The following is a 13,632-nucleotide window of genomic DNA, read 5'->3' as shown; positions in this document are numbered from 1 at the left end:
CTATGGTTCTACAACCTTTAAAATTCTCAACTTGATTCTATTCATTAAGTTTAAAGTACACAATTTTTATCAAAGTCCAAAGCTGTCGTCATCGACTATGCTATTCGTGTAAATTGCTGTATGAAAGAGATTTCTATAGATCCAAGAGAATAAGATGCCTTACAGTGTGGAACCGTATTTGTAACTAACATGCCTATAATTTTCCCTGTGGTATGTGTCAATTCAATGATGTAACCTTCTTCACTTTGTCCTGTGCAATGCACCCTGGGCATCTCAGTAAATTTTGTTTTCACATAGGCAAGTAGCCTTGCACTTTTCCTTAAGCAATTCATGCTCACATCCAGCTGTCTTCTTCAAAGAATCACAGTTACTAAGCAGATCTTCATACTCGCAACTATTGGCTGTGAGAAAAAAAAATGAGTTCCTCATTATCATTTTCCTCACTAAGAGCAGAACAATCCATACATTCAAAGTACACGAGACAGGTAGAACTGGACAAAACAAATCAACATCACTTACACAATGATGGGCTTACCCTTTCTTGAGGGACATATCAGGTGCCTTAGTTGAAGCCACTGATTAAACCACCATTTTAAAAAATTTTGAACTTGGTAGTATGTTTCTAGAATAAATTTCACCATTTTTCTCCCTTAGCCAAGAAAGCTAGATAAATATAAATAAATCTCTCCACATGCAGTCTAATATGAGAACCGCTAGTCAAATACAGATATTTAAATTTAAATTATTCTAAATTAGACAAAGTAAACAATTTCGTTCCTTTTTTAAAACAATTTAGTTCCTTAATCTTACAACCATATTTTAAGTGTTTAAAGGGCCACATGTGACTACTGACTACTTGTAAGACACATGCTGATTGAGAACATTTCCTTCATTTCATACTATTGAAGAGCACTGCTTCAGACTCCAGTGCTTTCTTTCTGAAGAAAGAAATTTATATGGGAAGATAAAGATGCAAAACCATGATAATATGTCTTCTTTTCTTCTCGTATTTCTTCTTAGATCCTCCCTAGGGGCTACAATCTCAACAAATCTCAAGCTAAATGCATCATACCACCTACAAGGCTGACAATTTTTGGGTGTGGTCTCCCTCTACCCTTCCCACAATCTCAGAGAAAAGGCTCTCTGACAACTCAGTAATTTAGGCCAATAACTGGACCAGTTTGAATTCTTTCTTCCCTACTTCTGACTAGCACTCAGTCAGTACAGGTAACAAATACTGGCTATTCTATTCCTTGTTTTCCAACCTTGTCCAGTTTTCTTCATTTATTTTGTCAGCAATGCATTAAAGAGACCTTTTTTTTTCCCCATGGATTTCAGTGGTTTTCTAGCTGGCTTCCATCCAATTGTTTTTTTTTATAATATTGCTAGAAAGCTCTTTATAAAACATAGTTCTGTCCCTGTCACTCTTATTTAAAATCTTTCAATTGAGTGCTTATTGATAATAGATAAATTCCAAGCTTCTTACCAAATAGCACTCAGAAGAGCTATAAATATGTAACTTTTTTCCTTCTTTAGTTGATTTTATAGCTTTAATATAATCAATATTCTGAATTATAGCTATATAGTTCAGTCAGTAAGAATGTTGACCAATGATGAATGCAGTTGAAGGGTAAAAATCTCAATGAATGAGATTCATCCCCTCTATTATTCATAATAATTTTTATAAAAGTATTCCAACCATAAAAAGCTAACAGCTATTTTTATTTCTTTTCACTAAAACTTTAGAAATTACATATATGACATTTATTTTAGTCTCTTCATTTGCAACAATATTTTTGTGGGTTCTGTGAGCCAACATTATATATAGATTTGATTTTGTCATTAAAAATGTGCAGTAAACTACTATCAAATTATAGGGAAAGTGGTTATTAAGTTAAATATTATGATTCTAATTATACTATAGAAAAAAAGTAGTTGGCATAATGAATTCTTAGCACAAAAGTAACACAATATTTGGTTTGCCTGTCTAGATTGAGCTATATTGTGATCTTACACCTACAGACTTGCATTTCAAAATAGGACTTTTGACATAATGTCACTAACTTTGATGAAATGAAAGATTTACCAGAAATATGTATAATTAATATTAATGGGCCATGCATAGTCACAAAAATATGTTGACAGTAGATCTTTCATTATCTTACATATGGTAATATTCTTTTTGTTACAAATAATATGTAGGTTACTAAAGTGTGTAAAATGTTTACATAAACACACACTGTTCTGTAACATAATTGTCTTCTCCATAAAGATATTATTTATGTTGGTTACTTTAGCAGATTTCTTACCCATGAAAAGAAAATGAAATATCAAACTTTTATTATAATAGCAGGGCAATCACTTCAAACTTACTGCATAGTCCATTGTCACAGTTACCAGGGCAACTAGCACAAGGTGTTCCTTGTTGGTAAGGGTTATTCTTTTTACTCACATTATTGCCACTGAAATTTAAAATACATAATGTCAAATATTTGTCACTTTATAGTTTAGCTTATACTCCCCAAGAGCAGTACAAATTACTAAATATTTTCAGTTACGTTAAAAAAAAACTGAAAAAATTACAACTCCTAGTGAGCAATTCAGGTAACATTCAAATTAAGAAAATACTTCACATATTGACCCATCTTCTTGACTATAATTCTTCAGGCTGAGCAACTAAATCAGATTAATTGGAGTCTTAAGTACCTAGAGTATCTTTCCATGTGGCAACATTCTCGTCATCTGCCAACAGATTCAGTCAAATTGATAAGGCAGTACAGCCCTATGTGCTAGCTAGAGGTAGAACATATCCATCAGACAGCCAAAAGAACTCCTGGGAAGCAGGAGGTTGCTGTTTGGAAAAAACTGTTTAATGTTACAACATCATTTTATATCTAAAAGATAATAAAATACAAAATTTCTCTAATAGAAACCAGAAACAGTAAAGCTCCAGTACATAAATACATATAATTTTACCTTCCAGATGGAGGTATTGATATTTAAGTAGTGGTATGTGTTACTGGGACAGAGAAAGAAAGAAATTTGTGAGTTTCTAGAGTTGGTATGTGAGAAATTTTTATGTTTCCCAAAAAGGGAATGTTCATTGAAAAGTTTTGACAAGCATGAGTGCAATCACATACAGTTACTTACAACTCACTGGTAATCATTACTACTGGCCACTTAGTTCATCTGAAATACAAGAGAGTCTAATCTCAGTATGTCAAGTGAGCCAAGAACACAAGGCCATGCATCTGAAACTCAGTTCCTTCACAGAATATAGGTGAACATGTATAAGAAATGTGGGTAAGACAAAAACATATTATGGAAGTTCTGGAAAAATGTGAAAGATACAAACATGTTCTGGAAGCTCTCTCACCACTGCTTCACTCCAACTCTCACCTCAGATGCCTGGCTCCAGATCCTCCTCTCTTCGAGCCAGCCAGTGGATGCACTATTATAGGATTTCAATTCTTTCTACTAAACCCTAGTAAGTGCCTGCAGTAAAATGACATTGGAGGTCTGCTTCTCACCCTGGAGATGCATATGCTCAAGTTACCTACAGTCTAAAAATAAATCCTGTAGGAGCCTGGTTTTAGGGGCCTCCTTGACTCCAGTGGCAAGGAATTTCAGACATTGAAAGAGATTAAGGTTAATAGATATATTGAGATTAGATTTTCATTATAGCCACATAATTTATTATGGGTAAGTTCAAACATGATCCCTGATGAAAAAACATATTTCCTGCTGCAAGCTAGGACCTTAAAGCATGGTTCATTGTGGAGAAATTGGTGAAAACTTCTGAAAACCAAACACTGAAGATGTTCTTTTGTGGACTCTGAAGCACATTAAAGATCTCTTGAAAAACCTTTGAGACCCAAAAGAAGGAATCATCTGTGATGGTAATAATGTAGGTGGTTTTTTAGATAAGCAGGGCAAGGAATATCTTAACAGGAAGAGCCGAAATCTGTCATCCCCTACTTATCATTCCACTACCTGCCCTTGCTTATCTATTAAGCTGCCATTCTCTAGAGTATGAAGTTAGTGAGAACTGATGCTATCAAATCTAGGGAAATGTGCACTACCCATGCTCATGGATAGCCATGAGCCCAAGGGAAAGATGACTGAGAGAAAAGATGTCACTTTGTAACTGAGGACAGAGAGCTTCAGATTTTGTACTTGGAATGGAGAACGTAGTCTCTTCCATGATAATTTGAATGTATCTCAACTTAAAAGCATTTCCAAAGATTTATTCCTTCTGGATGGACCTAGAGGGTATTATGCTAAGTGAAATAAGTTGGACAGAGAAAGACAGATACCATATGATTTTACTTACATGAGGATTCTAAAAAATAAAATAAAAAGCAGAAACAGATAATAAGTACAAGAATAAACTGGTATTTGCCAGAGGGGGAGGAATGGGAAGATGGGCAAAAGAGTTGAAGGGGAGTGGGAGATACAGGCTTCCAGTTATGGAATAAATGAGTCATGGGGATAAAAAAGTACAGCACAGGGACTATAGTCAATGGTATAAAAGCATTGGATGGAAACTGATGATAGCTACCCTTGTGGTGAGCATAGCATAAAGTAGAGACCTGTCACTATGTTAAACACCTAAAACTAATTGCATTGACATTGCATATGAACTATGCAATGATTTTTAAAATGAAAAAAGGATTTATTCCTTCCCTTCACTGAATTATGTTTTATATTCTAGTTTGTTTACTATACAAGAATTTTCAAATATTAAATTGCATTTAGTGGTATTGCACTACCCTCTAAGGTATATACTTACGCAGGACAATATTGGCAAACGTAGTAGTATTTTAGACTCTCTTGATTGGGACAATAGGCAATTCCACATCCAACACGATAAGAAGAGTACCAAACAAGCTACAAATCCAGAAAGGAATATATGAAAGTACATTAAAGAGGGAAAATATTGAAAAAAAATAGTGGCAAATGTAAAACCAAAAAAATGTTACTATTATAGTCTGTAGCCAGGTACCCTTCAAAAATAATTAGTTCAATTATTGAAACAAATCACAAATTCTAAAATATTGTATATTAATGTCCACTAACTATTTTATCCATTTCTAATTCTGAAAAAGTATAGAACATGCTTCCTTCCCAAGAGTTATGCCAGCAATGGAAAAAAATGACAGCTCTAGATGAAGTACCAGCCAAGACTATTATATCTATTCAGGCTCTTACCCAAATTGAACATTGGACCTGGTCATAATTCAGAGATGCTTTCATATTAAAGCATTTGTGATGGAAGTATTTTCATTCTTACCTGGGTGTAATGTCCAACAACTGCATCAGAACTCTTTGGTCCTACACCATAGACAAAATTATGGCGCTCCTCATACCAGTTTTGGATTGCATCTGACCAGGGGGTAGGGTCACTTGACATATAGAGATTCTCACCACATTTTGTACCTAAAGAGGAATGGATTGTTCTTGAAGAAACAATAAACATGCAATGGCAAAAGAAATCAACTATATGAACACAAGGATGCTGCCCTTCAAACACAGTGCCTATGCTCATAACTGTTAATACATAATAAAAAGGCTTCTGTATTTCTCAGCCCTAAAGCTGAATAGAAGACAGATCTGTCTTGGTAAACCTGGATGGCTTAGTGGGTTAAGAAACTGACTCTTGATTTCAGCTCAGGTCATAATCTCAGGGTCCTGAGATTGAGCCTTACACATCAGGCTCTCCAACTCAACAGGGAGTCTGCTTGAGGATTCTCTCTCTCTCTCCTTCTCTCCCTGATCCTGCCCTCTACTCACACACATTCTCTCTCTAAAATAAATAAATAAATAAATATTTTAAGACAGATCTGTCTAGCATGCTGAGGTTGTCATCAACATGCAAAACTTGGAATAGGTTAAGAAGACCTTATGCTTTAATAATCCTCTGGAGTATCAGAGATAAATTCTTTTTTATGCTAAATTCTTCACATATGTAATGTCTCCTGTGCTCTCAGCTTTGTACTGTAAATTTGCAAAAGACACTGACCAACTTTTTCTTCTTTTTCTCTTCCTATTGTCTGCCTTCACCAGAGATTTTGCACATATCGGACCCTTTCTAAGTGTTTATGATTATGATTTTGCGTGCACTTGGAAAAAAGTTCTACAAGCAGTCTCTAAGGGCTCCAATTAAGAGGCAACTGACATCAGGATAGATGGCAGATTTCAAAGCTTTTGGGTCCTCTCTTAATCACTAAATCAGAATGTCCTAAGGCCAAATCTTATTAGGCAAAGAAGAGCCTTGCAGATGGTGACATCAACAAGATGGTGGAGTAGGAAGCCCTGGACTCTCCTTCCTCTAACAAACACCCTGATCCAGCAGCAATTCCTGAACAATTTGCCCTTGAGGGAAATCCAAAGTTACCCTGGGAGAATATGAACCCAGACTCACTGCCCCTGCAGGGAAACTGGGACACCCTCTTGCTAGAATGCCTATGTTCAGCTCAGTGCCTGTCATCTGATCAGGAAGGTGTCCCCTAGCTCCCAGCTTCTCCCAGGGGAAGCAAAGAATTGGTTCATGTGTCCAGTGTTCCAACCTTCTGTAAGGAAGCTTGCCAGTTGTCTGGCTTCTTGCAACTCTGACAGTCAGGCAGAGGCTAGCCCCTTGGACCAGAATGGAGATGGTGGCATTGGCGGTAAGTACCACATTTCTTCCCCTTGGCTCAACACAGAGCAAGTAATTGAAAAATCACAGTTCTCAGCTTCCTCCTGGGGAAGCAAAGAGTTGATTGATGTGTCCAATGATCCAATTTCTCTAAGACTGCCTAAAGACCTGATATCTGTCTTGCCAGTCTTGGAGCTCTGATGGGTTTGGCATAGTTACAGTGCTGCACCCTGGGTGAGAGCAGAGATGGTGGTTTGGATTGGTAGATGCCAATGATCCTCTCCCCAGCTCAGCACAGAGCAAGAAGACAACACCACTGCTGCCTGTTTCCCCCTTGGGTGGGAAAAAGTTGGCCTGTGCATCCAATGCCACAGGTTTTCCAGATACTGCTTGAAGAATTGACTTCTGACTTGCCTCTCTAAGAATGTTAACAGATCTAGCATAACCAAGATTTGGAGCCATGAGAACAGAGATTTGGGTTCATAGTTGCCATAGCTTCCCTTACTAGTTCAGCACTGAGTGAGCAGATAAAAATCCCAAGTTCTAGCCTCTTCTTAGATAAGGGAAAAGTTGGATGGAATGCCCAAAGATCTGTCTTTTTTCAGAAAGTTGCTTGAGGAATGTACAATAGATCTTTTCTGACCACAGTTTTAATAGACATTCTCTAAAGTGTACAAATGGCCAACAGGTATGTAAAAAGGTACTCAATATTTCTCATCACAGGGAAATGCAAATCAAAACCACAATGAGATATCATCTTATATCTTTTATGATGTCTATAATGGGGAAAGAAAAGGACAACAAGTGATGATAAGGATGTGAAGAAACTGGAATCCTGTACACCTTTGGTGCACAAAAAAATGGGGTAGCTGCTGTGGAAAAAAGCATAGAAGTTCTTCCAAAAATTAAAAGTAGAACTACCAAATGGTCCTGTAATGCCACCTCTGAGTATTTATTCAAAAGAATTGAAATCAGGATTTTGAAGAGATATTAGCATTCTTCATATTCGTTGCAGCACTATTCACAATAGCCGGTATATGGAAACTAAAATCCATGGACAGATGAATGGAGGAACAAAATGACACACATATATACACCATGGATGTCATTCATCCTTAAAAAAGAAGGAGATTCTGCAATAATTGAGTAAGACAATGTGGATGAATCTTGAAAACATGATGTTAAGTGAATTAAGCCGGTCATGGAAAGACAACAATTGCATGATCCCATTTATATGAAGTACCTTAAATAGCCAAATTCATAGAATTAGAGTAGAACAGTGATATCCAAGGATGGGGGGAAGGAGAAATGGGGAATTACCAGTCAATGGGCATAAAGTTTCAGGTAAGCAAGATGAATACTTTCTAGATGAATAAATTCTGCTATACAACATTGTACCTAAGTCGATAATATTGTTTAGTAGACCTAATTATTTGTTAAGGGTGTAGGTCTCATGTTAAGTGTTCTTATCACAATAAAATTAATAAAAAGAAAGAAGTGACTTGATGCCCAGAAACTTCTCTCTATCTTTTCAAGCTCTCAATTACTATTTATATCTTGTAGCTTGAAAAATAATGTCTATATGCTGCTTAAAGAGAGTACAAGATATTTTTGGCTATCTCTTTTAATATGGATAAAAGAAACTAAGAATCTAATAGTAAACTTGCATCTTTAAGACCATTTGTTTTAATCTTCTACTGAATGCAGTCATTCTCTTCATAATTCCATTAACAGAACAACATTAACAATATAAATAATAATTGTAATGACATTACAGGTAAAAATTCATTGCTTTCAAATTGAGCTTGCCTATATATAGATTATAGTTGCTAATATAAATATTTATATTTTTTAAAGATTTTATTTATTTATTCATGAGACACACAGAGAGAGAGGCAGAGCCATAGGCAGAGGGAGAAGCAGGCTCCCTGTGAGGAACCTGATGTGGGACTCGATCCCAGGATCCCAGGATCATGACCTGAGCTGAAGGCAGACACTCAACCACTGAGCCACTCAGGTGCCTAATAATATCAATATTTTATGTAAGGCTTATGCACAAAACTTTTTTTTCTTTCATAGTATTGATAATATTTGATAAGGATTCAAAAATTCAAAAATGAATCAACAAACCCAAATTATTTATCATGATTTTAAAAATTTAAGTATTTTTAGAGAAAAATTCAGGAATAAATCACCATAATTTATTTAGTATATCTTATGAATACAAAAGAAGAGATATAAAAACACCAAACAGCTATACAATATCACAAAAAAGAGCAGTGGATTAGAAATCAATAAGCCTGATTAACTTTCCAGTATATGACACACTTCAGATTGTGTCTTGAGGAAGTCATTCCTCCTCTGGCCTCTTCTCATCTTTAAATTTGGAGAAATGATAGTACATGACCTGTTGACTCATGAGCTGGTTGGGAGGAACAAATGAAGTATTGTTTCAGCTGTTATTTGCATAATGTAAATGATTAACAAGCACAAAATAGTACCTATAATTCTCTCTCCCTCTACAGATACTTTAATTTTAAAAGAACTACAGGGGCACCTGGGTGGCTCAGTCTGTTAAGATCTGACTCTTGATTTCAGCTCAGGTCATGATCAGGTCGTGAGATCAAGCCCTGCATTGGGCTCTGTGCTCAGTGTGGAGCCTGCTTGAGATTCTTTCTCTCCCTCTCCCTCTACTCCTTTCCCCTCTGCTTGCACTCTCTCTTTCTAAAAATAAATGATAACAATAAGAAATTTAAAGGAGCAGTATAAGCAACACTTATATTCTAAGTCTTTTTAGAACATCCCAGAATGCTCTATTCTATTTGATGTTTCCAATATTATTACATTTGTTCATTTATTAAACAAATATTTACTCATTTACATACTGGTTTTTCTGTCCTCTGGCACGCTGTGTTCTAAAGTGCACTTGTTTGCCCACTTTTGGGCATTTGCTGCTGCATCTCTGTTCCATTCCTAAATGTCATAAGAAAAAAAAAACACTTTAAAGAATCAACTTTAATGAAACATATAGTTCCATGATCTGATTGGTAGATTGATATGTACTACTTTAAACTTCTTTGATATATTACATAATCATCAGTGGTGTGAAACCTTTTTGTTAGCGAGGTATGTGCGTGTGTTTTTTGCTCCAGCACCAATTTCCAAATGAGGAGAAGTTCATAAATGATGTGTCTACTAAGAGAAATATCTAATATCTAATAACATGATAGTATAGGAACCACATGTGGTGTTTTTAGTGATGGGGCTACTCTAAATATCCAACATGTAAAGACTTCGAATTATAGTTTCTTAGTAATAAGCAGGCCTAGATTATTCCCTATTTCATTTGCAGCCCATTGCATTCAGATGGGAAATATGTAGTTTTTATGGACTATATCCTGGAAAGTGGGCTGTTATGTATTCTAAATGGCACTGATTTTGACAGAAAAGGGACTTTAACGGGTGTCTGGCTGGCTCAGTTGGTAGAGAATGGGATTTTTGATGTTGGGGTTCGAGCCCCACATTGGGCATAGAGATTACTTAAAAAGAATAAAATGCATGAAGGAAAGGGGCCTCCTTTGTTTTAGACTAGGGTAGATAGTGAATAAAATTGCAATGACTTCATATTTGATGTCTGAAGATTTGGCTTCTAATTTTGCCTTCCCAACTTAAGAGCCCTGTAACCTTGACAAATTATTTAACCATTATAAGGAAAATTAGTTTCTGCTCTGCCCACATTACACAGGTCAAATGAAATAGTAAAGCAGAAACAAAACTTGTAAACAAGGTTCTTCAGAGATGCCAGTTACCAGCTCCCTGCTCTAATCACTGCTGATTCACACCACTAAGATGCCTCTTACCATCTTTAGCATGTTGCTGGCAGGTGGAGAGACTGATTTCCTTAGTTCATTGTGTTTATTTACAATCTCCTTTTGGACTTGCGTTTGAGTGGTTAACAAAGCAGTAAAGGATGGATCCTAAAGGGAAATAACATTAAAGTTACCCTTCTAACATTTGTTAAAATTGCATTTAAGAATGAATAAGTGAATTCAAGAGAGCAAAGATCATTTTAAAAAGCATTCAGTTCAAGTCAATATTAGTTGTTAAGCATTGCCAATGAACCTGAGCCAAAGCTATGACAAATACGAAAGAAGTAATTTGAAGCTTTGAGAATGAGGATGAAATTCATGGCATGACAAATTAAAATCTCCTTTGAGGCCACAGATGCCAATTTCTAGTTTCAAGGGAACTCATTGTGCTTTTTCTCTTTTCATGGCCCTTCCAATCCTGTTATCTCTCTAGCTCCATCCATGTTATTGCAAATGGCAAGATTTTATTCCTTTGTATGGCAGAATAATGTTTCATTATGTGTATATACACAATAATATAGCATATATAATATAATATCAGGTATGTATGATATATAATATATGTATCTACATATATCTATACATATCTATATATATATACTCCTTTATCCATTCATCTATCAGTGGACACTTGGGCTGCTTCCATAATTTGGTTAATGTAAATAATTCTGTAATAAACATAGGGATTCATATATCTTTTCTAATTAGTGTTTTCATATATTTTGGGTAAATACCTTGTAGTCAAATTACTGGATCATATAGTAATTCTATTTTTAATTTTTTTGGAAAACCTCTGCACTATTTTCCACAGTGGCTGCACCAGTTTGCATTCCCATCAACAGTTCACAAGGGTTCCTTTTTCTCTACATCCTTGCCAACAATTTGGTTTTTTTTGTGTTGTTGATTTTATCCACTCTGACAGGGGTGAGTTGACATCTGATGGTTTTGATTTGTATTTCCCTGATGATGAGTGACATTGAACATCTTTTCATGTGTCCATTGGCCATCCATAGGTCTTCTTTAGAGGATGTTTGTTCATGTCTTCTGTCCATTTTTATTTTATTTTATTTTTTTAAATTTTTATTTATTTATGATAGGCACACAGTGAGAGAGAGAAAGAGAGGCAGAGACACAGGCAGAGGGAGAAGCAGGCTCCATGCACCGGGAGCCTGATGTGGGATTCGATCCCGGGTCTCCAGGATCGCGCCCTGGGCCAAAGGCAGGCGCCAAACCGCTGCGCCACCCAGGGATCCCCCTTCTGTCCATTTTTAATTGAATTATTTGTTCGTGTGCGTTGAGTTGTTTTGGTTCTTTATACTTTTTAGGCACTAACTCTTTATCAGATATATCATTTGCAAATATATTTGTCCATTCAGGAGGCTACCTATTAGTTTTTTTTTTATTGTTCCCTTTGCTGTGCAGAACCTTTTTATTTTGTTGTGGGCCCAATATTTATTTTTGCTTTTGTTTCCCTTGCCTCAGGAGACAGATCTAGAAAAATGTTCCCTCAGCCAATGTAAGAGACATTACCTTCTGTGCTATCTTCTAGGATTTTCATGGTTTCAGGTCTCATATTTAGGTCTTCAATCCATTTTGAGTTTTCTTTTGTGTATGGTAGTGAGAGTTTTGCTTCTCACCAATTTTGATGCCTTTTATTTCTTTATGTTGTTTAATTGCTGTGGCTAGGACTTCCAGTACTATGTTGAATGAAAGTGGTGAAAGTAGACATCCTTGACTTGTTCCTGACTTAAGGGGGAAAGCCCTCAGTTTTTCACCATTGAGTATGATTTTGGCTGTGAATTTTTTATATTAGGCCTTTATTATACTGAGGTATGTTCCCTCTAGACCTACTTTGCAGAGACTTTTTATCATGAATGGATGTTGTACTTTGTCAAATGCTTTTTCTGAATCTGTTGAAATGATCATATGGTTTTTATCCTTTTTCTTATTCATGTGACATATTGCATTGATAGTTTTACAAGTATTGAATAAATCCTACTTGATCATGATGTATGATTTTTCAATTGTATTGACATTGTTTTAAACAAAAAATTTTATTTTTAATGGGTGGGCTAATAGTCTATAAAAATAATATATCTACATCCTAATCCCCAGAATCTGTCAATATAAGCTTAACTGGATAAGAGTCTTTCCAGATATAGTTAAGGATCTCAAGATTGAATCACCCTGAATTATCCAAGTAGGACCTAAATCCAATGGTAAGTATTCTTATAAGAGATACAGGAGAGATCATGTGAAAAGGGAAGCAGAGAATAAGTGATATAGCCACAAGCTTAATTATCACAGTGATTGGTCGAAGCCACCAAAGCTAAAAGACATGGAACAGATTTCCTCCTAGTTCCACCAGCGGGAATGTGGCCTTACTGATGTCTAGATTTTAGGCTTCTGGCCTCCAGAACTGTGAAAGAATAAATTTCTATTGTTCCAGTCCACCCAACTTGCATTCATTTCTTACAACAGCCCTGAGAACTTAATACATTATTTAATTATTTATCTGAAATATGGTTTCATCATGTATTGAATATCTAAGTTATTAGTGAGATATTTTCTTTCTTTCATTTTTTAGAGGGGGGGTACTAAATCTTTGAAATCTAGTGTATATTTTACAGTTACAGTATGTAAGCCACATTGTAAGTATCCACTAGCCACATATGACTGGTGGCTCTAAGCTAGCAATGAGTACTTTATGATATACCAAACACTCTTGCCCCTTCTAGTCTCAAAGGACCTAGCCATCCCATAAACTTTTGTGGATAGCTTTAGAAAGATTTTCCAATTTAACTTTACCTTTCCTTCTGTGGGTAAAGATGGAAGCAGAACAGCAGCCAGAAACACCACGACTGGGAATAAAGCCATTTCTGGGAAATAAGTCAAAGAGAACAATGGTCTGCATTAAAACATGTAGTACACAGCTCCCTGACTATGAGGAAAAACCAGTGTAGTGACCTTGGTTAGTTTAAAGGAACTGTAATTCCGAAATTCATAAAAAATGTAGCAAGAGAAGATTGTTATTTGGTGCCAGTAAAACCATAATGGAACAAACTTTGTCACTGATAGGGACAATAAAAAATAAACTGAAACACTTGACTAATGCTCTTGAAGTGT

General features: G+C 35.9%; 1 protein-coding gene across 1 annotated transcript; it reads right to left on the bottom strand.

Moving 5' to 3' along the window:
* Positions 1 to 273: 273 nt before the first annotated feature.
* On the bottom strand, positions 274 to 13,386 carry CRISP2 (cysteine rich secretory protein 2). Its single transcript, XM_041770933.1, has 7 exons — positions 13,315 to 13,386; positions 10,498 to 10,614; positions 9,523 to 9,610; positions 5,294 to 5,439; positions 4,793 to 4,890; positions 2,374 to 2,462; positions 274 to 401 (listed from the first exon to the last, which is right to left on the bottom strand). The coding sequence occupies exons 1-7, from the start codon at positions 13,381 to 13,383 to the stop codon at positions 274 to 276; spliced, it is 735 nt and encodes a 244-aa protein (XP_041626867.1). The 5' UTR covers positions 13,384 to 13,386.
* Between the last annotated feature and the right edge of the window lie 246 nt (positions 13,387 to 13,632).

Source organism: Vulpes lagopus, chromosome 1 (assembly GCF_018345385.1).
Source record: "Vulpes lagopus strain Blue_001 chromosome 1, ASM1834538v1, whole genome shotgun sequence".
NCBI classification, from domain to species: domain Eukaryota; kingdom Metazoa; phylum Chordata; class Mammalia; order Carnivora; family Canidae; genus Vulpes; species Vulpes lagopus.
This window is presented reverse-complemented; position numbering and strand designations above follow the sequence as displayed.

Bases quoted from the DNA above. Each gene is read 5' to 3' on its own strand.
- CRISP2 (XM_041770933.1), bottom strand. From the start codon at position 13,383: ATGGCTTTATTCCCAGTCGTGGTGTTTCTGGCTGCTGTTCTGCTTCCA. The intron at 4,891-5,293 runs GTAAGAATGAAA...CTGGATTTGTAG, and splicing joins TTGTTGGACATTACACCCAG to CTTGTTTGGTACTCTTCTTA. The intron at 402-2,373 runs GTAAGTTTGAAG...TTTTTCTCACAG, and splicing joins CTGTGACAATGGACTATGCA to CCAATAGTTGCGAGTATGAA.